The 27904-nt window shown below is 29.7% G+C and overlaps 1 protein-coding gene across 1 annotated transcript; it reads left to right on the plus strand.

Annotated features, from left to right (window-relative positions):
- The first annotated feature begins 10785 nt into the window (after positions 1-10785).
- On the plus strand, positions 10786-15073 carry LOC133693495 (uncharacterized). The gene is made up of 3 exons (XM_062114716.1): positions 10786-11136; positions 11230-11445; positions 14728-15073. The coding sequence occupies exons 1-3, from the start codon at positions 10903-10905 to the stop codon at positions 14791-14793; spliced, it is 516 nt and encodes a 171-aa protein (XP_061970700.1). The 5' UTR covers positions 10786-10902; the 3' UTR covers positions 14794-15073.
- Positions 15074-27904: the final 12831 nt, after the last annotated feature.

A 27904-nucleotide genomic window follows, 5' to 3' on the forward strand; every position in this document is an offset into this window, starting at 1 on the left:
CCAACCCCATTTGTTTATTTTTTGCAATTTATTTATCCTTTTCCCGTAAGGTTTTTATTCATAATTTTCTTTCTTGCTTTTATTTACATTTCTCATGTACTTTTACATTTCTATAATTCCTTTCTCCTTAAACTTCTATCCATCTCTAAACAACGGCGCATTTTTTAATCCTCGTTTTCGAATATATTTAAAAAAATACAAGAATATAAAAATCTTGAAAAGAAAAAGCATTTTTGACCCAATTTCACCAATTTTTATCATTTCATGATTTTTTTTACAATTTCACCTTGTATTCATGTTAATGAATTTTTAAAAACAATCGTTTTTTTTTAAACAAAAAAAAAGACTTTAGTGAGCATGATGATAATCAAGTAAAGAATGAAGGACTAAAATGAACATAATTTTCTGACCCCTTCTCCAAGTAACTAAAGATAAAGATACAATGATAAAAAAAAATTAAAAGAAAATAGAAGGTTTTAGAGAATGAAGGGATAAGAATAATAACAAATAAGAATATTATGAGATAGGATAATATAAAAGATGTATGGATGATATAGAAAAGAAGGGGAAGAAGAAAAAAACCAGGAAGGAAGAGAGACAGAGAAAAATTTTAGAGAGAGGTAAAAATAGAGAGAATTAAAATGGAGAGAAGGAGGAAAGGAAAAAAAAAAACAAGAAAAACCCTAGCCCATATTTATCTCTCAGCGTTACTAGCTGCTACCTTTTCTTATTACCAACGACAACAACCGTCAATAAACCAGACTAGCTCTCTCTCTGCATCAATGATGTCAAGAACAACCCTTTCCTTTACTCTTTTCAAACCAAAACCCAACAACCATAAAGCTCTTCCATGTTTATGAATGATGGTAGCTCATCCCCTTCTCGTTAACTATCACAGTAGCCGCCGCTGCCACCAACAACAGTCACCTAGCTCACGGTGGATAGAGAAACTTAGAGAGGAAGAAGATATGAACCATTAGATGGAGAAAAGAAGAAAAGGGTCAACGTTTTCCAAACATTAATCTCCTTCATCGAGTAACGATGAAACTCATTATTGGTACATGAAGAAAGAGGAAGAGAAGATATTCTAGATTTTTCAAGACATGTGCTCCAACAATGGGGGCCTGTGGTCTCACGTGTATGCAGTAGTGGTAATGCATGAATCCACGCGCCAACACTATCCAAAACTATCGCTACCCTTCCAGCAACTTTTCTAGTCAACCTTGGTCACTTTTGAATGTCAATTTCAAACTCTAAAATGAATTTTTGAATAATTTTTAACATGTTATTGAATATTATGATAAAACATTTTTTATTTTTTTATAATTTTTAATTGATTATTGATTTATTATGAATGATTGCCAAATATTTAAAGTGTTAGAGTTCACATTGTTGTGTGGCAACCCTAAGAGTATAAAGCAATCATGGATTTATTTTTCAAGGTGGAGCAAGACTAGAATTAATACCATGTGATGAGGTTGGGAGGATTGAATTGCAATAGGTTTATCTGATGTACAATGGTTTGGTCTTGGTATAAAACTATATATATGTTGCTGTTGTTGTTGAATTGTTGTTATGTGTATATTTTTCTTTTAAAAAAATAACATCGATGGATTTTCATCAAGCTTGTATCATGATTTAAACTTGGATTTGTAATGGTTAGGCCAACATGTTTTTCAATTTGAGGTGCTGACATAAGCATAACATAATATTTTTAATCTTAAAATGAATTTCATAATGAGTCAATGATTTTTTATCAAGTTAGCGTCATGTTTTGATCAAAACTTGGTTTTGAAATAGTTATGCCAACATATCTCCTAGTTTTTAGGGATTGACATAGGTTTGCTGAAATGTTTTAACTTTAAAACATGTTCAAAAATACATCAACAAGTTTTTGTCAAGTTGATGACATGCTTTGTTTAAACTTGGATTTTAATGATTAGATCGATGAATCTCCTAATTTTATGGATGGACGTAGGTCTAATGCAATGTTTTAAATAAAAGTCAAAGTTGATAATAAGTCCACGAATCTCCTCCTACTTGGTTGGTTGAACTTGGTATTCTATTCAACCTTTTTTTTAAATAAGATAATAATAAAAAAGTCAAGAAATAAATAAATATTAAAAAAAAACTAAAAAAATCATTAAGTTATGAAACTCTATATTCAGGATCTAATGTTAACTCGATGAATATTCACCAACAACAAATAACTTGACTCCGAGTAGGGACCAACATTGGTTGAGCTTGGTATTCTATTCAACTTTTTTTAAAAAATAAGATAATAAAAAAAGTCAAGAAATAAATAAATATTAAAAAAACTTAAAAAATCATTGAGTTATAAAGCTCTTGATTCAAGATGTGATGTTAACTCGATGAACATTCACCAATAACAAATAACATGCGAATAAGCTTAGGAAAATAATTTAGAAGAAACACGTAGATAAGATTACTTTTATTAAATAATGTGATGAATAAAACATTCATCTTCTTTTAAGTATAGTCAATCACTTATTTAAATCTTTAAAATCAATACATAATTTACGATTCTTCGTTTTTTAGATGCTTACCTAACTCTATTTTTATAATTTTTATTTTTTAATTTTAAAGGCTCCATTTTCATGTGGACATCACATTTAGAATCTCACTTTTCATTAGATAAAATAATTATCGTTTTATCACAAGTTAAATTCTGAATAAGTTTAATTGATAATAAGCAGTCGTGCATTAGGTTTTAAGAATCAAAGTGTGTGAGTGTGTAATGGTTCCATATATCTCTGTCTACACGTCATCGTATGTATCATTTTTTTTTTTTATTGTTCTTCAGGAGATAATCTAGATGTACCAGGAAAAGGAACTCTAATTGTTTGTTGATCTAACGTTTCTATAATGTTATAACGTCTAAATTATTTTGCAAATCCAAAATCTTCAATTTATTTATAAATAAAAAAGTCTTAAAAAAGTTTAAACTAATGATTAATTTTTTTTCAATGATCAAAGACATTTTTTAATCAGCTTACAAATTAAAATCTTTTCTAGAAAAAATTAATTTAAAAAAATTTAAGTCTTTTTTTATTTCATGTGTTAATATAGAAAATAATTTTTAAAATATATTTTTAAATAAAAAATACTTTTAAAAAAACCAATTCCATAATTTCAAACACTCTGTGGTATTTAAATGTTCCTGGAGGGAAAGCTAGCTCCCAGGCCGTCTATCCCAAGAGAGAATTTCTCAAAAACGGAGATTACAATCATGCCGATCCGGTGTATCCAGCCGTACACTGACGGATTCTTTAGCAGAATGCAAATACGGAGATGATCGAAGTCTACACGTGGAGCTTTCTTCTTCTTTATCTAAAATCAATTTAATTTATACTAGGATATGGATAGCTTATTTAATCTTATTGTTATTATAATTTATATTCTTTTCGGGGGGTTCAGAAGTAAAAAAAATAAATTAAAAAGCAGCGACAAATTCGAGATTCAAAGCTGGATTGCAATTGCCAAAAAATTAATTAAATATACGTAGAATCATTACACTGTAAATTAATAATAATAATTTTACTTTTCTAAAGATGTTATTGGAATAATTAATAAAGGTAATATGGTATTTTTAGAAGTTGTATTAGTTATTATCAAATTAATTAGAAATAATTCAATTTTTTTATATTTTTAAAGCATAATCAAATAATTAAATTACATGTAAAATCAAATTTATTTAATTGATATCCATGGGTCTTTTCAAATTTTTACTTTTTTAAAACATATTAAAATGATTAAATTATTTTTAAAAACAAAATTTATTTAACCAACTTCCAAGAGTTTTTTCATTTGTTTTCATGCTTTTTATTTATAATTAAATTGATTGAGCGAGAATTGATTATTTTAATAAAATATAAAATATTATTTAAAAACTAAAACTAACTGGCACGTGAATTGCATGTTATCGCCCATCCAGTGCTTTATTGTGTTCAGCAGCACGTGCAGCATATTTTGATGGCAAAAGATAACCTCTCTTAACATCATTGAAATCTTCTTAGTGGCTTCTCCCTCTTTAGGTAGCACGTGTAGCTTATTAACTTCTAGTTTGACGTCGATGATTTTTTTTTTAATTTCTCTCTCCTCCTCAATATCTTCGCATAACTCTTCAAATTTTCAAAGTAACCCTTCAATTTGTTTTTTCCTTTATATTTGCTTCGTGTTCTTTTAATTACTATTTATTTTATTTTAAATAATTTATAAAATTATATTTTTTTTCAATTTCATCCTTCTTTAAATTTTTCACTTGTCAAATTTGGTCCATGTTTTTTATTACTATTTGTTTTATTTGAGATAACTTTTAATTTTTTTTTACAATTCCATCCTTCATTTTTTTTCTATCATATTTTTTCCTTATTTTTTTGAATGTTATTTTCTTTACTCTGATAAATTTTTCAAATTGATATTTTTTCTGATTTTATCCTTCATTGATTGAGAATTGAGCTTCTTGATTGAATCAGAGTCTAGGATTTCATGAGCTGTGAATTTAAGAGATTAACTTAGCTTCAAAAGATTCATCCGAGTTTGCCTGCTTTTTTTCTTTTTTAAAACTTATATTTTTTTAGTTTCATCATTCAATATTTATTTAATTGAGATTGGGCTCTGTTATTTTTTTCATCTGCTTTCTATAAGACTTCTCACTAATTTTGAAAATAACCCGGGTTATTTCGGGTCTTTTTATTTGTACTTCTTTGTTAAATTTAGTTCTTTTTAAATAAGTTTTATTTTGAATTAAATTAAATTAATTGACTAAATATAAGCATGAGATGTTCTTCTTGATATTTTGTTTGATTTGCTTTGAAGGCGCGTGTGGCCTCTTTCGGTGTCATCATCCAACCTTTTGTTGTGGTGTTAGAATCATCTCGATGGTCCATGACAGAGTGATGGTAACTCTCCAACGAGCTTTTTTTTTCTTCTTCTCTCGAGTATGATATTAGCGACTTATTTTTTATTGTTAATTATTGCTTTTTTTTATTCACTTTATTTGTTGTCATGCTTTTTTAATCATATTATTAATTTAATCGAGTTTATTGAACTCATTCAAGTTAATAACTTGAGTCTTAAATTTTATTTATTTTTTTAAATATTGACCTAAATATCTTTTTCTTACTATAGAAAAATATCTTATGCAACCCGCCATGATATTGCGGGCAACCTATCTAGTTGATATCAAAGCATTTTGAAAACTTCACCTTGGTGGAGCCATTGAGTTAATCATGGAGTAAGCTATATAAGTTCTAATAAGTTTAATAAGTTAAGCTATATAATTTTCATATAACAACCTATCTAGTGGACAGCTAATTAAGCACGTTTTTCACCCTACAAGTTTTCGCTGCATGATTACAATTTGCTGTGAAAAATTGTTATATGAAAATTATAAAGAAACAGATTTACTGGGGGATAATTTTTTTCACATCATTGAAGAACGATCAATTTAATTTACTTCAAGAAATAAAGCTTGTACATTTAAATCTGAATTAAAAAGGTGTACCAACAATAATAGGTGGCGGTGGCGGTGGCCGTGGCGGATGTGCTAACCTTTTAATTCTAATGCTAGCTCTCAATTTTATTAATTGGTTGATTTGGTTCATTCTAATTGGGTGATTTTGTAATTAACTGGGATTAAATGTTCAGGTCAGCACTTTAATTAATATTGATTCTTATTATTGTGAACTGAATCTTTTGTTTTTTTTATTCAAAACTAGCGCAACAAGAAAAATATTTTTTAAACTAGTATAATTAAAAAATAATTTTCAAACTAACACAATAATTAATGTGCACAAATAGTATATGCATATGTGAAATGTTCTGCATGCAGCACATGCCATAACTAACAAATTTCATTACAAGTTTTTTTTCTCTTAAATAATTCACTTATGCAAGAGTCAACATGCTATATATATATAAAGATTCAATCACATGAAATAAGTCAAAATAATATAATGGCTAGAAAGAAAGGATGATATGGCAAAAAAAAAAAAAAAGATAGGAGAAAGAAAGAAAATAGAAAAGAAAAAAAAAAGAATGAGATATCAAATACATACCGAAGTTTTGATGATGAAACTCTAAATTCCACTAAAAAGATATTATGAATCCATATACCATATGCAAAGCCAATTTCAAAGCAAGTAGCGAGTCATGCTCACTTGTTAGTATCTCATCACTAGTTTTGAAGTTGATTTTTTATGATATTTATAAATTTATGTTGTCAATATCTTTTCAGAGACACTTGGAGTTTCATCATTGGAGTTATGGTGTGTCTCTTATCTTATTCTTTCTTTTTTTTTTTTTTTCTATTATCTTGTTTTTCTTGTCATGTTATCTTTTTTTTCTAGTCATTAGATTATTTTGATTTATTTCATGCCATTGTATCTTTATATATTAAAAAAAAAAAACATATCAACTTTTGCATGAGTGAATTATTTGAGAGAACAAAAACTTGAAATGAGATTTATTAGTTGGGCAAGTCCCATATGCGCAACACAAGGCACTATGCTAGTTTAAGAATTCCTTTTTCAGCACTGCTAGATAAGGAAAAACACCAAGGGAAGGAAGGAAAGAAAAAAAACGTAAGCACACGATTAATGTTTTTGATTTTTGCTTTGAATTAATTGGCATTAAAGTAGATTTGCTCGAGGCATGCACAGACCTCAATGATATAGCAGAAGCCGTGAAAAATGTTTTCGTCTCCAAGTCTAATAGGCTATTACACGGCCAGATTCAGACCTAACCTCATGAATGGTAATGTCATTGAATTTATTCATATAGCAGACAAAAAAGAAACAAAAGCTGCTCTTCTCCTCTCTAAATTTGTTAGCATTTTATCATTTCACTTCAAAAACATGTCGAAGAAAAAGGAGCCTTGCTTTTTTTACGTTAAGATAAATAAATAAATCTGAGAGAGAGTATACCAAGGTAAAAAGTCAATAAAAAAGAAGCTCCTCTTCTCAAGATCATGGTGGGGGCTGGGGATACAAGGAAAAAAAATGATATTTGCATGCCAGTGCCCCTTTTCCTCTATTCTCTGCCCATTCGGGGGACACATGGTCGTTGGAGAAGCTAAAAGCTTGTTTTGACACTCAATATTGTCTCCACTCTCCAACATGGGTTGCCTTCTACGAGTCAGGGAATCTGATTTTGCTTGCCCCTTGAAATGTCAGTCTTTTAGTTTTTCTAACATCTTTCGAACCCAAATGCTTGAACTGGCTGAGCCTAATTCAACTTTCTTCGAGAACTTTTTTATTTATCTGATAATCTAAAATATTTATAAATTTTGATCATGTTAGCTTATTTTAGATTGTGAAGGGTGGCGTCATTATTGATTTATTGGTGAAAATATTAATGTCTATCATTAGTTGTAGTATCTTGCGTTATCATTGGTTGAAAAGTTGGTGAATATCCATGAAACTTTTTGCTGAAAATAGCTAATAGTCAAGAAATGAGACGTCTAATTTGCATAGAACATGGGGTATGTATGCATTGCCACCATTGGCTAGAAAATATGGTGTCAGCCTTGTATAAAACTTTGCACCTCTATAGAATCTGCCAGTAAAAATATAGAAAATTATGTGTGTATAACCAATGCATGAAGTCGTGTTCTAACTCCCCGAGACTCAAAAGAATGTTTAGTGTGCGTTTATTGGATAACCTGTGTGGTGAGAAAATGATGGAGAAAAATGGGAGAGGAAAAAATATGATCGAAGGTGGAAGACCTAACCATTTGGGCCAAGGTGTAGCCACTTAGGCCATGATGTAACTGCTTGAGCCAAGGTGATATTGAGTCTCAGAAGTTGTTTGTTTATCTGAAGACTCAAGATATTTAAAGATTCTGGTTATGTCAACTCATATTGAGATATAAATGGTGGTGTCATAGTTAATCAGTGGAAACATTAGTGTCCAGCATTGATTTAGTATTTGCATTATCATTGGATGAGAGATTCACGAATACCTATAAAATGTTGGTTAAAAATAGTCATTGCTCGAGAAAGGAGGTGTTTGATTTGAATATAACATGGGATATGATTGCAATGTCACCATTGGCTATAAAATATGATGTTATATGTTACATGTGTATAACATCGCGGCAATTACCTTGTAAATCAGGATTTTTAGATGTAGATAAAAAGAATAAGGAATTCTTTTTTTTTTATTTATCAAAAAAGATTTGGAGTTCCCACTTTGTATTTTAGTCACCAGGAACTCTAACTAATCTTAAAAGTCTAGACAAGATGACTGGTTGTATATAAGAAGGACAATATCACCCCTCGTATATCTTCACTTAGATACACTGTATTGTTTTTTTATTTAATTACTAAGATATTATTATGTTTTCTAACCATAAGTTTGTCTATTGATCAAAACTAGTTCACCCTAGTAGAGTGGACTATGACTTGATTAGTTGAGTTTAGCCATTCTAAAACCCAAATATATTTTGTGTTTTTGTTTTTTTTATATACATTTGAGAATACGTTTTACATAAAACTTTATAATCATTAATATTAAAATAAATAAATTTATTTTTATATGTTTTTTTTATATTTAGGCTAAATTCGTATGACTTTAATAAACTTATTATTAAATTTAAAAGTACATGCAAAGATATATAAAAACTATTTTTCTTGAATTTTGATATTTTCTTAAGAGCTAAGGTAGTGTTTATTTCTGACTTACAATGTTTATTATTGTTCTTTGTAGACAGAATCACCGACGAATGGAAAAGTAATATGTGATAGTGAGTTTTAGAAAATTTTATATTAAATTGAAAATTTCAATTAAACTTGATAAATGGAAAGATCAACGAAAAAATAAATTATTAACTTACCGTTGGTAACGACATCGATGATACGTGGCGAGTTTCTGAAATTTTTTTATTAAATTAAAAATTTAAGATAGCATTGACAAATGAAAATGCCAACGTACCAATTAAAATGTTAATTTTTAATTTTTTTTCAACAGTAAAGACATTGGTATTACTTGGCGTGTTAACTTTTGATTAAAAATCTCAATTAGACTTGATAGACCCAAACACTAATGGAAAAATTAAAAATATCAATATTTAATTGATCGTCAGTAAATCTATCGGTAAAAAAATTCTAAATTAAAAGATTAAAATTCCTAAAATCAGAATAAACGAGCACGTCTCTTCTCTCTCTCCTTCTCTTCTCAACCCATTCTCTTCTCTTCTCTTATACTCCATGCACAAGTATGTCTTCTCCTCTCATCTCCTTCTCTTCTTATCTATTTATTTAATGATTTATTCATATTTTTTTTCTCTTTCCAGGCACGAGAAAACTCAATATTAAAGTAAGATTCTTCTTTTTCCTTCTCTTCTTTTGATGTTTTTTTTTCATTTTTTTATATCTTTTGTATTTTTCTATTATTAATAATTATATAAATGTTATTGGAAATTTTTAATTTTTTTTATTTTTCTGTTATTAATAATTGTATAAATGTTATAAAAAAATTAATTTTTAATTTCCTCTCAGTATCTCTATTCTAGATTAATTGTATTTGAACTTATAAGTGTTTAATTTTGTAATAAACATTTGAATTTTATATTAATTTACTTTTTTTGAATTATTTTCTATTTTTTAATAGATTTTTAAAAAATATATATATTTTTAAATTATTATTGATGGGAGTTACTGATGGACATTGTCTGTCGATATATTCCAAAAAATTAGAAAATAATTATTGCAAATCTCATTATCATTATTTACTCACCAACGAATAATATATGGTTTGGTTGATGATTAAATGTTAAATTCGCTTGGACATACCAATGAATGAAAAGAAATCATCAATTAAAAAAAATAAAAAATAAAAAATTATTTTTGATATAAAAATATTAAAAATTAATTTTAAAAAAATAAAAACTTTTGAAAAGCTGAACCGCGCTCACAAACACCAGTCACCCCTTTCCTTTGAAGTACAGGTTTCAGGGAGGAGGAGTGGCATTTCATGAAAGAAATTTGTGATTGTCCACTGTCCCTCTGTAAAAATTCACACCGACAACGACTAGACTTTGAAATCTGCGTGGGTCCATCTTCATATGGCAAATCGTCAATGCCCACGCCACAATCTAGAAAGCAACTGAACGGTGTCGTCCCTTGTCGGTTGCCTAGGATTAGCTTCGTAACAAACCCCTTCCAAAAATGCTGACTCCTCAACAATTCAACGGCCAGCAAACTCCCGCCACGAATCATCACAGGAAGACAAAGATAAACAACCCTTTGTACTTTGGTCTACAAATGAGTCCCCTGATTATGTACATGATCTTACATTAGTTCAAAATCACAAAAGCATTATTTTATTTTACCACCAATTACATTCCATTCTTAATTTTCCTAAAAACATAATATAATATGCCCGTTAATTTTTTATGGGTTTATTTTATTAATTATAATATAAATTAATTAAGATTTTATTTGAAGGATTATATTTTTTTCTTTTGACATTTTATATAAATTTATTATTTTAGTGTCACTCTAAACTACTAAACACGAACAAAATCAATTGAAATAAATATCACATTTATTTAGCAATTTTTGAATTAATTTTTATAATCCATCCATTCTCTCGATTTAATTCAGTTAACCCTCAAAATATTTGAACTCTACTTGTTGGATGGTGAAATTGAAATAATTCAAAGTTTGAGCACAATATGAAACCCCCGCCATGCTTGGGTGACTAACATGTATATATCCCAAACATATAATAGAACCTCCCCTTCGTAAAATCCAAATAGAAAAATCCACTTCCATCGGATTTTTTCGATCGATCAAAAACACTCTCTTCCCTTCTCCTTCACTAACCAAACACGCCCAGAAAAAGAAAAAAATAAGCTAAAATAATAAATAAATCGAAATGAAGGTTGATGTTTCTCTTCCAACGACAACAGCACCCACCGTGAAAAAAGAAACCTCCGATTCTGGTCTATTCGGCAAAGTCCGTTACAAGTTCTGGGCTTTGGCGGCAATTTTACTATTAGCATTCTGGTCAATGTTCACCGGCACCGTCACTCTCCGTTGGTCCGCTGGCAATCTCAATAGCCTCGCCGACGACATCGACACTCCCATTCGCGACGATCGCGACGTCCTAGTCAGTTCACAACACTAATGGTGGATTTTATTTATTTTTGCTTATTATTATTATGATTATTTGTTTTGATTGGTGAATTGTCATTAATGGTAGGAAATGGAGGAGCGAGAAAAGGCAGTGAAGCATATGTGGGATATATATACGAATAGCCGTCGGATCAGATTACCAAAATTCTGGCAAGAGGCATTTGAGGCTGCTTATGAAGAGTTAACTAGTGATGCACCTGATGTTAAAGAGGCTGCTATTACTGAGATCGCTAAGATGTCTATTCGGTCTATTGATCTTGATCCGCTTCCGGTGCAATCTACGGTGAGGATTTCACATTTTTATTTTAGGGTTTGTGATTGTGTTTTTAATTGTTCAGTTTCCGTGAAAGAATTTATTTTGATAATGTTGACATTGATAGATCTTGTGATTATTGATTTTGATGAGAATTGAAAGTGTTGTGGGTAGTTGATTCGGGGTTGGGAGGTGGGGTGACTTTGTGGTTGTACTTATTGGTTAAGGTTTTAGTGTAGACAAGTTTGAGTGATGTGATAGAAAGAAAACCTTACTGACGTTAGAGTTGGAGTTTGCATTACTATATTTTAGCAATTGTAGGCTTGAGTGAGATTACTGTTCATTTAGGAATATTTTTGATAAGCTGGTGCAAATAATATGTAGAATCTTTTTTTTTTCATAGAAAATATAATAATAAAGAAATGATTTATTGAAAGAAGATAAGGAACAAGATGTAACCCAGGGCACAGTATAGTGGTGAATTAGGGGAATAGGTACAATATTGTAAAGAAAGACATGTAAAAGAACTCGTATGAAAAAGCAGAGCAAGGAATGGCAGATCCATGATGGAAGAAATATAGAGTCTCGTCAGGCTTAGTGGTGAAAAGGATGGCCGACCCAAATATTGAATATTAAACTCGGTAAATGTCACGAGGTGAAATTGAGTTTGGACTAATATTGCTAAGATCTATTTATCTCGATGGATCCAACCTCCTATCCAATCAATGGTGGCTATTTCTTTTCTTAGAGTCTCGTTAATCCTCATGAATCGTTCAGTTAATTGAAAGTCTGATTTGCTGGTTAACTAATTTATTGATAACTTTTTTCATACTATTGAATGCTGAAAGAAAATCCAGTTATTAGAGTTCTCTGTTCAAAACAGTAATGGTAATGTTTACGTTAATCTTAGGGTTTGAAATCACTGGCAAAATGTGATGACTAATGTTCCACTTGACAAGAATCATTTATAATGCTTTGCACTAGCTCACTAGTTAAAATTTTGGAATATATTATTTTACAGATGTGATAGAAACTTGTTCTGAGTTTAGAGCTGGGGTTTGCATTATTGAGATACTTTCAAGATAATTTATAAATCAGGAAGAATTTTGATAAGCTTCTTGAATAAGTTATTCAACTGATATCAGCACAAAAAAAATGTTTCTAAAGTGTTTTAGTTTTAAAATGCTTCATTCTTTTCAATACAGGTTTGTAATTTAGTTATCTCATGGGCTACTCCCTTTAGACAGTAAAACTGGTCCATTTTTTTCTTGTTTCAATATGTTATCCATACTAAAAAAGACGATGAATTGTTGTATCTTAATGCCCCATTTTATCCCTTAACATGCCAAATATTCCATTGCATCAAAAGGTCTGCATCTTTTGAAGTTATAGGCAATTTTGAGATTTGTGATACTTTGCATTTTAAGCGATTGGCTAAAAGAATGTGCAAAACTCAAAATAGACCACTATTAAGGACCAGAGGGAGTACTTGTATCCATGTTTATTGAATTTTGTTCTATCATAAATGCTCTATCTATCGTCAGTGACAAAAGTTTCATTTTGATGATTCCTTCAATTTTCCCTACCTTTCCTAAATATTATTCCATTCTTTTACCATTTTACATGAGGAAATTTTGAGGTTCTTGTTTTTATACCATCCTTTGATACAGAATCTTGGTAGTTTATTCTGCTCTATTAGTTCTGTGAAAGCCTTTATTTATCAAACATAATTTTCCCAGCTGAAAATCTGTTCAGGGCAATCTAATTTATATAATTGTCATCTCAGCTGTGTGTATTTGATGTTTAATCAACAGAAGCTACAATTGCTAGGTCTAGATGTTTAGCAGCTTCTCCCATCTGATAGCTGGAGCCGGTGGAGCCCCATTGAATGTTGTGTGATTCATAAACTTAACCAGAAGTCGGGTATTTGGTTGGCAAACTTGTTAGTTCCTGATGAGATCCTAGGTGCAAGGGTATCCTTGTGTTGATGAGTGGGAAAATGTGAATTATTATTACAAGAGGCCTGGAGTTTGAATAGCTTTAAGAATAAACCTTTAGTTTGATATTGTAGATGAATTCCATAAACCATCTTCAACAATGCTTCAATCAGGAAAACTGGATTCCAGTGAACTTAGACTTCCTTTTAGATTTTTGTCATTGTTTAGCATAATCATGAGGTGGATCTGTGAAACCTAGTATGCAATTGATTGGGAACAATTTCAGATCACTCTCACAGGGTCTAAATCTGCAAATGCTTGATCAGGGAGTTTCTAAGTTACATCATGTTTTGATGCAAAAGCAAGTTTTGGGTTAGGGTAGGGGTTGTGGTAAGGACTGAGTGGGACCTTGTTGCTCCTTCTCAGGACCTACAATAACCCATTATTCAAAGCTTTTGTCCCAGGGATCGAGTGGGCCGCCTTCTCCCTATTTGTAGTGCTTGAGTAGGTATTTATCTATTAAATTTATTGGTTTCATGTTTTATAAACCAGAGAAGAAAAAAAGTAATAGAAACTTTGTAAGATTGCAAACTGCTATCTAATTCTAATCCTATTTTGAATTTATGCATTCTTATAATTGGATTGGAGTTTGGAGTTGTGGGGTAATTTGTTGTTCTGGCCCTTTTCATGTCTCTCTTCTTTGCTGACTACTTTTTTCTAACATCAGGGTTATATTATTGCTACCCCCAGATTGTATTGGAAAAGTGACTCTCATTTGTTAGACCTCTAATGATTTTCTGCTCTCATTCGTTACACAGAAGCATTTTTTAAATGGAATATACACTTGATGTTACGCGCTTGTGTTCTCCGCGATACAGTTGGAGCGTATCATGTTTCACTCAACTCCATCAAGTAGTTGTGATCTCTAGCTCTCTGCATAAGTGCGGTCTTTGAATATTGCAACAGATGTGCCTTGGTCATGTACTGAGTTCACTCTGAGATGTTAATTATCAAATCAAATAAGAGGGCTAAAGAACATCAAATGGCTAGACTTGAGTAATATGTTCAAACAGAGAGTTGCCCTTAATACAACTACCATCATTTTCTTTATTTTTGTCCTATCCACGGACATAAAGTCTGTAAGGTGTTAAGGATTTAAATCTTTTATCTTCTTAACCCCTTTTCAGTAATTCTCATCCCTTAACCTGCATTTTCTTTAATTTTGTCCTATACAGGAACATAATGTCTGTAAGGCCTGCTCTTTCTTGCTAACATGAGTGCTTAAACACTCATTGGTCTCTGCTCTAACTTGTGCATAGTTAACTGGAGTAAAGTTTAACTGTTTCTTTCTTGTGTTTCTTATGTGTGCTTTCAGAGAGCTCGAGAATTAAGCAAGAGCCTGAAGGTAGCAGAAAAGGGTGGAGCTGCAATGACTTCATAAAAAAGGGAGTGGTCAATGATGAGGAGAAAGTGTAGGACGGAGGTGTAAAATCTTCCTTCGATTCTGATTGCTCATGTGCTACCCAGGGTTTTCGAGCTGTGGTGATGGGTGAACCATACTCTTAGATTGTTGTTTTCATAACAGGGATAAACTAACAGGGATAAACTATGTATTCAATTAGGTTCTTGTTCATTAAACCTTTTGCTTTCACAGCCAATTCCTAATGCCAGTGGATTTGTACGACGTTTGAATAGATCAATTCATCTAAAAATTTTGGTAAGATCTCTTCTATTGTATAAATTGAAAGAATTCCTTGGAACTCCACATCACAAGTTGATTAGCTAAATCTCTAGTATCTCTGTTATGCTTTTACCTTGTAATTTGAAATTCAATGAAAGTGGCCTTGAAGGCAGGAATCAACTTCCAAGATGAAATAGCTCTCTGATCAAGTATTGGGGGGGAACACTTCACCTAAACAAAATGATAAAAAGAAACCTGCAAAGACTTGCTGATCTGTTTTCATAATAAAGAAAATGGGGGTAGAAACCCGAAAGGAAATACAATAATGAATGCTGAAACGTTTGTTCATAGGTGCAATAAAACAAAATGAATTTAGAATCACCGCAATTTGTTCAAAAAAGAGCTTTTCCTGAAACTCAAACCCCCCAAACCCCCCCCCCCCCCCCCCACCCCCCCCCACACACACACACACAACCAACAGAATCCCAAATTTCATCCCCCACCACCAAACAATGAAGTGCCCCTACTGCAACCCACTTTCCCTCCGTTCCTCTTTCCCCGGTCACCTTGCAGAGCTTGAACGGAGAATTGAATTAAATGCTTCTACACCGGCTTCAAGTTCAAATGTTGTGGTCGATAATCTGAGAGCGTCCGTGCAGATTATTGATGTGGCTTCAATTTTGGGATTGGATTGTGACGTATCGGGTCATGCGTTTCATTTATTTAAAGATTGTTGTTCTGCTACAGTGCTACTTGTTTGGGAAATGGAAGTGTCGAAGTTTGTTGCAGCTCCAGTAATCAGCAGCAGAAGTTCAAGCACGTGGATTAAAGATGGATTCTTGCTACAACTCCAGGAATTCAAGCATGAGGAATATAAATGCAGATGGTTAGAGGTAGTTAGTCGGCTAGTTTTGGAGGGAAAATCATTGTATAAAAGCAGTTGTAATCTTAGCGTAAAGGACAAGTAATGAAGAACAGTTTCTGTAATTTTCTTCTTCTTCCCGCTCTCTTATCAATCTTTCTGAATTTCTTTGTTGTTAAGGCCGAGGCCCTAACAAAGCTCTAGCTATTGCTGCTCTTGTTCAGGCTAGTAGTTGTAATTTACGATGATGTGCTCCTGGGAGTTGTGTGTATGGTCTTGGCATCTTTCAGATTTGATCACTTCTAACTCTTAGTGACTGGATTGTATTAACAGGAGATCTCGATTGCTGGAAATGCACCTCAAAAGGAGATTGGGAAGTGCATCATCAAGATATTAGGAGAAGCCTTGCAGCTAAGCCAGCCTATTAACAACAATTCAATTTCAGTGCATATGCCTTGATTCTGCACTCTAGCTGAACAAATCTGCCCAGGTACTTTGTTATGTAGAAGCAACTGACTTCTCTAGCTGGAAAAGTTAGAATGTAGCTAGAACGCTTTGAGAAATTGTGTTCAAAGAATTATACTCCTGCTCTCCCTCCTGAGAAAGCATTTCCCACAGCTACAATTGCCACAGGCCGTTCTTCTGCAACTAGAATTGATCCAGTTGAATTAATAGCTTCAGACAGAGATAAACAACTAGAGAGTAAATCATAGAAGCCAAATGAGTTAATATCTTCAGCTAGGCCAAACCAATTATCTAGTTCTCCAGCTTCAGGTGCGAGTACAATCACCTGGCCATTTCGGTCCGCACCTTCACCGGGGCCTTGTTCAATAGGGCAGCCACTACCCAAACTAGCAACAGGTTTGCAGAGCTTAAAGGTAGTGGCAGTCAAAATGGAGGTAAAAGTGGCAATATAAGGGGAGACAACAAGTAGCAGGGCGTGAACTGGATCCTCCTTTCTCAGGTATATGCTGTTGTGCACCACCAGAAGATATCCATGCGAGTTTCCCTGCTAATCAAGTTCTGCACTTTTTCTTGAATTGTTCATTTTAAGTGCTAGAGAGTTTTTATCATGTTCATTGCTATTTTCATATCAGAACAGAAATTAGTTATTCCAAAATCTTATGCTATCTTCTAAAGATGGACGGATTCTTAGGTTGCACAATTTACAGTTTGATTCTCACATACGCATCCCAACGACGTCTGTCAGGGCTCGTGCATTCTCAAATCCAACAAGCATCTGCAGACTTGAATTTCTTGCAAGGGCCATCAATGAAGTCAACTCTGGCATTTTAGTGGGCTTTCACTTCTTCAGGCACTTGAATGGATGGTGACATTTGGGTAAGAATTTCAAGGGACCTGTTTGTCCCTCTAGTTTCTAGGTTTTAGCCAGTACTGGTAGCCCCATCAGAAAGAACAGCTTAGTGACTTGCATTGCAAAGCTCGAGAACTAGGGATGTTTAAAGGAATTATCCGTAGGGGTGGCAATTGCCACTTGCTCTATCCATTATGGTAAACTAATTTTCCAAAAAATATTTATATTTATTTTTTGGTAGAGTCAGGTAAGTATATATTAAATTTTGATTAAATTGTTATTTTTAATAATTAGATATTTAACAGCCTATTTAGAGTTAAATTACTTGTGGAATTGAATTAATTTCACGCGTGATTTGAATTTAATTAATAATTTATTATAATTTTTAAGTTTAAAAAAAATATTAAATTACATAATTGAATTCAATTATATTATTTGAAATACTCATAAAAATAAATTAAATTAAAATCTTAACTATTTTACCCTTAAAATCACTTTTTTACAAAAAAAAAAAAACTTTTAATACAAGACTCTTATATTTATTATTATTTAACTACTATCTTGTAATATTTTCATCATCTTTATGTTAAATATACACTGCTATTATTCCAATTTCTTGGCTACTCTATTTGAGCTTCTGTTTATTTATAAAGAGAAAGGAAATAGATAGTGGAGTTTGTATTATTAAGGGTATTTTCGAAATATTATTTTTATTGTCAATTTTAAAGGAATTGTTATAGCATATCAGAGAGTTTTTTTTTTGTTTTTTTGTTATTTTTTAGCAATTAAATTTTACTTGAAATTCAAATCAATACCCTTAAAAAAATTCACAATTAAAGAATTAATTTAACCATTTGAATGTAATTTAATTTCAAGAGTTCCAAATAGCCTGTAAATGATCTTGGAAAAAGTAAAACAACTTAGATATATATTAGATTATTGGCTCACGCTGCACTGCAGGTTAAATTAATTTTCTTACATAAAAAATATTCAAGAGTTACAAATATGTTTTTTTATATATCAATCATGAACTCAAAATATGATATATATTAGATGATATTTTTTAAAATATCGATAAGATGATATATCGGATGTTGTTTTTTCAAATATCGAGACAATGACATATTAGATCGACATGGGTTAACCTGTGAAATTTGTGATCCAGCTCATGAGACTGTGATAACCCTATAAAAAACAAATCAAAATAAATTATGAAGATCAATTCCTAATCAACCATTGTTAAAGAACGAAATTGAAAAAAAAAATATGAAGCTTCTTTTCCAACAATTCAATATTGAATGTTGAAATCGAGGAAAAAAAACTAAATTCATGAGACCGAGATAACTCCACGTAATGCAAATTAAAAAAATTTATAAAACTCAATTCACAAACAACCTAATATAGAATAATGAAATTAAAAAAAAAACTAAATAAAAAAAATTGAGTTATTGAAGGTGAAATTGAAAAAAAAATCAATTAAAAAATGACAAAAATAAATAAATCAAGTCAAATTAGGTGAACCTGCCAAACATGCAACTAGAGTTATAAGATCGAGATAACTTTATAAAAAGTAAATTGAAAAACATCACAAAGCCTAATAAAAAAATATTCAATTAAAAAAGAATAAAAAAAAATCAAAGTCAACCCGGATCAACCTACTAAACCTGCAATCCGGGTCATGAAATTAGGATAACCCCATAGAAAACAAATAAAAATTAATTATAAAACTCAATTTTAACCAATTTAATATTAAATGATAAAATTAAAAAACAAATCAATTAGAAAAAGTAAATCATAAAAAACAACTCGAGACAATCAGGTTACAATCAGGTTGAGATCAATTCATATAAAACAAATATAAAAAATAAAACTTCCATTCCAACAAATTTAAGTTTAAGAGTTGAATTTAAAGAAAAAAGTTAAATAAATGAAATTAATATACAACCCAATAAAAAAAATTTCTGGAGGAAGAAAGAAGTAGAAGCAACCCTTTTGCTAAAATTCTAAAGTAATTTAGTCATGCTCCTTGGGAAATTGAAAAAACAAAAAAACGAAAGATTAGGTTGTTGAATACTTAAATAAATAAATAAATAAATAAAGTAAAAAAAAAAACACTATTAATAGTGTTTTATTTAGTGGTATGGATAAAGTGTTAGTGTGTACGCGCGCGCGCGTGTTGCTTTTTATGTCAAGACGTGAAGCTATTGACGACTTAGAAAGGGAAGGGCAGCCTTTATCCTGCACAGCTAGCTAATCATGAAAACATTTTAGCACTGACACAGTATTTTTGCACTTGTTGGGTGATGATATCTTGACCCCACTATCCATGCTTCTTTCGTGCCTCGAGGCCTCTGCTGCGCTCCTTGATGTTTATGAACAAGTGAAGATTGCTTATTTCTGTTATTTTTGAAAATTTAAAATTTTTTTATTTAAAATTAATATTTTTTTGATATTTTTAAATTATTTTAATATATTAATATCAAAAATAATTTTTAAAAATTTAAAAAATATTATTCTAATATATTTTCGAGTAAAAAATACTTTTAAAAAAAACCAATCTTATTTTTAAATAAGCTATTAATACTTTATTTATTTGCATTCACAAATTTGCTGGGAAATGTATTTTTAAGAGCTCCTCTCCGTAATTTCTCATGGTATATTATTAGAGATTCATCCCTGCAGCTTGCTGTTTACTTTTCAATGGTATTTTTAATTAAAAACGGTATGAAATGTTATTTATTTATTTATTATTCTTGATATGACAAGATCCTGAAAAACATTTAGAAATAAATCGATTTAATGTTTTTTAAATAAAAATATTTTAGAAAACATAAACCCTCACTTCACATCTTCACGTGATTGGTTGAAAATTCTCCTAAGATAGTGTGATCCTGCTGTACAGAGTCGAAAAATGAGGTAGTGATTGTATTTTCTACGACAACTCTTAAAGTCGTAGATGCCCTTTTCTGTCTCCCATTTGCAAAATAATCACTCTTTTTTTTCCAATGTTGGCCCGTGGCGAAAAGACTTTTAGGTCTTGCTGTGATTACGACATTTATTTATTTTTAAGTATTTTTTTAAAAAAATTATATTAAAATAATATTATTTTTATTTTTTAAAATTTATTTTTAATATCATCGTATTAAAATAATTTAAAAATATATAAAATAATTATTTAATTTTTAACCCAAAAACAAATATATTATACTTAAATAAATAGACCCTGGAATGAAATGATGTATAATAATAAGCTACAAGAATCAAGAGGATGGATGAATTGATTTAACGGTATAAAAAATTTGTGCATTACTGTAAATGTATTTTTAATATTTTTTACGGTGATGGTGATGGTTAGAAGGTGTTGTGCTTATAATGCGCTCAAATTTACAAAGTGATGAGGTGGAATTTAAGATATATAGAAAGTACTTATCCATAATTATTTACGAAATACATGGGTTGCTTATTTGTTGATCATTTCATATAACCATGTATCATTTGATTAAGAGAAATAGGTGTTCACTTTGTATTTTTTAACAAAATAATTAATAAGGATGTTAAAAAAAAATTAACTCATCTATAATAATATTTGTATCATTTAACTTAACTCAAGTCTTATTGGAAGGGAGGGGGAGACAATTAGAATTTAATGGTGGTGTAATATATAGAAATTAGACCTAACATTGAGGATGTCATGGCATCTACAATCCATGTTGTAAGTTCACTTTTTAATGAGGACTCATGAAAATAAATAATATAACTTCAACCCGTGAATATCTATAATATCCATAAAAAAATTAGTCTAACCTAATATATGCAACCAACTCGAGTCTAAAAAAATTAAACAGATCGGATTTACAATTTCTAAAATATCAAAAGTTGGTGAATTGGATATTTTATAGGCCCAAACCCGACATAACTATATCCATGAGCACCCCCTACTAGCGAAAATAGTTAAGATTGATCATCAATCAAGAAAATAAGGATTCAAGTTATTAATTGACAATTAAGTCCTATTCATAACATGAGTCTTTAGAAGTTAACTTTGACAAATATTTTAATATAATTAGAGTTTTAATATATACAACTTTCAAGAGAAGGTGTTCAAATAGAAAGTACAAATTGCTTTAGGATTTAGGTTGTAAAATCCTTGTCTTTTCAAATAGCTTGCATGGAACTAGAATTTATAGTTTATGTGAACTCAATCTCTATAATATTATAAAAATATCATCTAATAGCTGGAAAAATAATTTGACCTATATACATAACTTCTTTTACAACTTTTATATAATTTATTATTTTCTTTTACTTGTTATAATTTATAGCTTTCCTTTATGATTTTCTTTTATCTTTATTTATTTATTTATTTTACTTAGTTGGTGGATTGCATGAAAGTACATACCTTCATCTTTTAACCTATTAAACCAAGATAATAATTCCACATTCCATTAATTTACTAGGCTATCACCTACCTTTACTCGAGATCAAATTCCTAACTTTAATTTTTCCTAGTTCGAAGGAAAGAACAAATAATAGGTAACATATTGATAAAAAGATTTTAATAATCGATTAATGGATTGACATGCTTGGTGGGACTTATTTGTTAAAATAATAACAGATTAGAAGTCATGTAAAAAAAAACTAAATTAGTAAAAAAATTATGGTTATAATGACTGATTATCAGTTAGTTCATGCAAATGATAAAGGCTATTTTCCTAGCCATAAAGAGTCCGGAAACATCTTATAAACACAGAGACTAATAGAGTTGTAGCAACCTCAATTTTTGGATGCAATTTCTACATAATCTCCTTTTTAATAACGTAAAAAACGAGGTAATTTTTTTGTGATAGTACAATATCAATTTAACGATCGACCAGATTAATACGGTCTAAAAATTCAGTTGACTGAATTCTCTAATAATTCTTAAATTTCTCTTACCATTTGATCAATTAGTCAACCGGTTCCATCAATCGATTGAGACAATAATGATTTTAAATGTTCATTCCATCAAGCGGTCGACCAGATCAATTGGTAAACTAAATCGATCGATTGATTTAAGCAAAATAATACATATTCATTATTTATCTTTTGAAATGTATTCTCTAACAAAATTTTGGTAGAGTTTACCTAAAAGTTTAAGATACTAAGTTATCGACATTATGACCTGTAATTTCATACTCAAAATTCACAAACATGGTCCAACCATCTTGGACCTTATCCTTTTATTCAACCAAAATCAACCACATATCATTTTCATTCACATCACTATAATCAATAACATAATATAATAGAAATGAATAATTTGAATTATATAAACTATCATGCACCAATTAGTAATTACAAGAAACAAAATAAATAAGGAAATACATTTAATAACTAAAAACTTACTAATATTTCTAAACTTCCAACTTAATCAAACAAGGGTGCAATTAAGCTACATCTTAAATTCTTCCATTTATACAAGTATAGTCTTATTACAACCAAAATAAAGTAATATGTTATATTACAAAAAATTCCATAAATACATTACTCTGACCATACAAAAAGGACACTATTGCTCTATTTTGGTATGTGATGGACTTGACAATTTGAATCATTCATTACATTAGAAAATTTAATACCAATTCATTATTTAATTTCTCGCAAAAACCAACTTTGAGAAATTTACAAATCATATACTTATTTTTGAATTCACACATATATTTAATATTCAGGTCATCAAGTACTCTGATGTTGTAAGTCCCTTTTTAGTCGACTAGTCTAAACAACTATCTTGGCCATCTATCACACAAATGTCACTTACTTTAGCTAGTCTAAACAAATATCTCGATCGTCTGAACACAAACATCATTAGTCTCAATTTGTCTAAACAAACATCATGACTGCCTGAACAAAGATACCACTAGTCTTAGCTAATTTAAACAATTATTTTGGTTTTCTGGACATAGACGCCACTAGCCTCAACTAGTTTAAATAAATATCTTGGTTGTCTAAACATAGACGCCACTAGCCTCCGCTAGTCAAAAACAACTTTTTTTCTTTTTCTATGAAATACATTTAGAAGAAATAATAACATTTAATTAAATTGCTATTAAATAACCCATCCCTCTTGCATTTACTAACATTTATCTTATCCAAACACAAACATAATCCATATATATGGAAAACCATCAAATACTAAAACAAACTCATTCATTTCTCCTTAAGGTAAGATTATTCATTTATTCTTTTTAGGCTTTTCGTTCAATTTTCCCATTCAAAGTTTTTCATCATATACTAACATAAAGATTTCTCTCAAATTTTGAATCACCACCAACAATTCCTTACACATTAATTTCATGCGATCATTAATAAAAAATCTTCTCTTACATAAGAAATCAAGCACAATACAACAATTTTACCCTTAAATTCATATAAGATAATAAGGATAAAGCTACACCATATATCATACCAAGAGAAGTTATTTTAGGATTAAAAAAGACCAGTTCTTTAATAAACAATAAATAATGAAAAGCACATTGATAACACATGGCAAATGATATGTTGTCCACCTCATAAAAAAAACAATCAAGAGCCCAAGCACGCAGACATATTCTTGCGACCCGCGCACGCGCCCTTACTAGATGGTCTGGATGCATTGGCTTAGCTTGCCACGCCTAACAACGCCTAACCTTTTATTTTTTAAAAAATATTTTTAATTAATTCCTCTTTCCATATGTATTTTTTAAAAATAATTTTTAAATTTATATTTAAATTAATACTCCTTTTTTTCTTTTATTTTGTTTATCTTGCATCTTTTTAACAATATTTATTTTTTAGTTATTTTGTATGCATTTAATTTTTTTTAGAGATTGTTCTAATTCATCTATATTTTTTTTAATGTAAATGAGATTTATTTAAAAAAATTAAAAATATTTATTTTCAGATAATATTTTTAATATGTGTAACTTTGCATGATATTTTTTCCTTTCCTTTTATTTAATTAATTTCATGTGTGTCTATTTTTATTATCATATAATTAAAAAAATTAATTTTAGTGAACAAAGTCATTAAACACAACCATGTTAAAGCAAGTTACGAGATTATATATCTTGGTTTATATTTGACTCTTAATTTTTTAATTTTTATCTTTATTTATCATTATTGACTTTTTATTTATTTATTAACATATATAATTCTCAATTTATTTTATTAAATGTATACATAAGTTTTTTGATTTCCACTTTTAATTCTTGTAAGCCTCAGGAAATAATAATAATAATAAAAATAACAATAATAATGAAAATATTTCATGGTAATAAAAAAAAGAGGAATAAATAAATAAAGAAGAGGAAGATTAGTTTTAGGAGTTAACAGGGATAAAAAAAATTTAAAGTGGGGTTAAATTGTAATATCTAAATTTTTGATGAATAAGAAAATAACTAAAGGAGAAATAAGAGATTTAATGGGGGCTAAAATAGAAATACTAAAAGTCAATCCTTCTTTTTATTTTATAATGGAGGTCGACGATAACTGCTAGAAAAAAAGGAAGGGTTTTCTTCCAAAAAACTTCTTGTTCTTCCTTTAAATTGCAAGAAATTTAGAGTTAAAGGGGTGGTGAGGTTAGTTTATGGAGGAGAAAAACATTTAAACTTCAAATTAAGAGGGATTTAAGGAAACTGAATGTGGTAAGAGAAAGCAAATGAAGAAGGAGAACAAAAATTTTGACTAGTTGCATTTCAAAGATCAAACTATTGATTGGTAAGATGCTTAGAATCCAAATATATATATGATAATGTAGGATTTAATCGTTCAAGAACAAATTAAAAAGAAAGTTGGATTAGGGTTCTTTAAGAAAACTTAGGGGAAATATAATTGTATGTGAAATTGAGTTAATTAGGGTGTTAGACATTGTAATGGAGGTGTAAAAAAAAATATTAAAGAAATTATGGTGGCTTGTGATTTATGTCGCCGACCAAAAGTAAAAAAAAAAAACTTAGGGAGTTTCTTTAAATTGAATGAGTGATGTAAATGGTATTTTTTATTTGAGTTATGATAGTATAAGTTGTGGTGTAATGCTAGCTTGATAAATTATTCCATGAAAGTATTAAACGCAACTTTAAAAAAAAATGAATGAGTTATGTTGATTTTTAATATTGTTGGAATGTTTTAATTTTGTTGGGATAAGTGATGAAATTTGCATAAAAATAATTAAGTATAATAGATTTGGTCCTCTATTAATAGATGAACCTTTAGCAGTTAGACTATAAAGAAAAGTAAGTACCAAAACATCACACACAACAGGTCAGTGCCTAATACCTATATTTTTGCAAATTTTGTATCTATAAAATTGTTTACACTTCGATATATTCTTGTATCAATATAGAAATTTGTTAACCCATCAAAAAGAAAAAAGATAGAAAAGAAAAGGATATAAATGGATTAACCTAGTTAATTGCTCCGTGTATAGAGGCTAATGATGTATTGTAAAGGACTTGATTAACTATTACATGATTTAGAACGCTAATGATATCAATATGACATATTGATATTGGTATATACTTAGACTTGATTAGTTAATTCCGACAAAAAATACTAATGATGCTAATACGATTCACTAATATCAACATAATCTTTAAACAAAAGAATAAGAGATAATGATTTTGATTAGCTTTCCTGAAAAAATAGGGAAAGCTAATGATTTTAAGGTAGACAACTTGATATTGACATATTCCTTCAACTTTTGATTAACTATCAAGAGAAAATCATAGCTATTGATACTAATGAGCTGATGTTAGCATTCTCTTAATTAATTGTTATATAAAAAATGATTAATGATATCAATTTGAATTTGATATCGACATATTCCTTAAAGTTTGATCAGCTATTAAGAAAAAATGATAGCTAATGATACCAGTAAACTGGTGTTGGTATTTTCTTGATTGACCATTGTACAAGGGATGATTAATAGTATCTGTTTAATTGATGTCAGCATAAAAGAAAATTATCTAAGGCATGGATATTTAATAGTTTGATGATGATAATGTGGGAAGTTATTAATGATAATAAATATATAATAAGAAATGTTTTATATGCATTTTAGTGTTAGTTTTCAGCATATTAACTATCGTTAGTTATTTAAAAGAGATATACTTTAATGTTGTTATTTTTTAGGATCATCTCACTTATGCTAGGGGTAATTTTATTATATATTACTTTTGTTATTATAAATTAGATATAATATGCATGTTTTAGGATTGTAATGTAATTCACCTAAATATGTAATGTTGATGTCAAATTTTATATTAATGATGTATAAATTTAAATATTCTTTTTTATACTTGTAATTCTTATAAGTTTTATATATTTATGTTGGTTTCTTCTTTCAAATATATCTAATTACCATTGTGTATTAACACATGGATTGATAGGGGATGATTGATATAATTGACGTGATTTGAGATTTAGAATGATTAGATCAGAAATTGAGAATATAAATAGAAGTGAAAACATATATTAATTAATAATTTAAGATTTTTAAAATATAAAGGAGATTTTACTGAAATTCTGATAGAAAACACACACGCACACGTGCGTACATTGTTTTGGTAAATTCTTAGGAATGCTATAATTTTTTTATATAAAAAATCACATTAAAAAAGTTTGCATATTTATTTTAAAAGAAACACCCTCAATGAGTTAAATATTGTATTGGTTTGCTTAAAACAATGAAAAATATTGTATGATTTTGATAAATAACGATGCAAAAAATATGGAGATAAAGGATGAGAAAAAATAAATTTAATTAATTCAACTTACAATATTTTGAAATAATTAGAAAATTATGAAACAAAATCATTTATTTTAAACTATAAAAAACAATTAATTAAATAAAACAATGATTATATTTATGTTGTGATGAGATAAGGGTAAGAATAACGGTTATAAAATAACAATGAAGGTAAAGATAAATATGAGATAGTGGTAATAAAAATAAAAATATATAAAATGATGTTGGTAGTTAAGTGATAACAATAATTGTGATAAATGATAATAATGGGGTAACATTGATAGAAAAAAATGATACTTGAAATAATTTTATAAAATTATAAGTGAATTATTGTTTATAAAATATGTTATATTATTTTATAGAGTGAAAATAGTTTTTCAATAAATAAATTAAATTTAAAATTTAATTTACCAGTTTTCCTATTAATATTTTATATTAAAAAATATTTTACACAAAAAACCCTGTCTAAAAGACAGAAAATTAATCTTGTGTTTTGTTTTTCCATTTCCAACTATACCTTTAGTTTCATTGTTGCTTGATTCTAAACATATAATAATAAAAAAAGAAGTCTCCATAATTTTATTTTCTTAAAGTGAAACGACTGATCGTGATGTCGTAATGCTTTGGTAATCGAACTTCATGACAATCCCGTAAATGTTTTAATCCTGAATGGCTTTTCTATGACCGCCCCAATATATACATCAAAACTGACGTGTCAAACAGCTAGAGACCAAACCAGCCAGAAAACCGTCCTCTCTCTGCTCGAAAACAAACACACCAACCTCCAATCTCCCCCGCCCATTCCTCCACGTCACCAATCCTCACCCTCTGCAATCCAACGGCCCACACTCTCCCAATAATTCACACTAACCCTAACCCTAACCCTAACCCACGAAGCCGCGTCCTGGCTCAGCCCTATCCCCAAATA

This window comes from Populus nigra, chromosome 5, assembly GCF_951802175.1.
Source record: "Populus nigra chromosome 5, ddPopNigr1.1, whole genome shotgun sequence".
NCBI classification, from domain to species: Eukaryota; Viridiplantae; Streptophyta; class Magnoliopsida; order Malpighiales; family Salicaceae; genus Populus; species Populus nigra.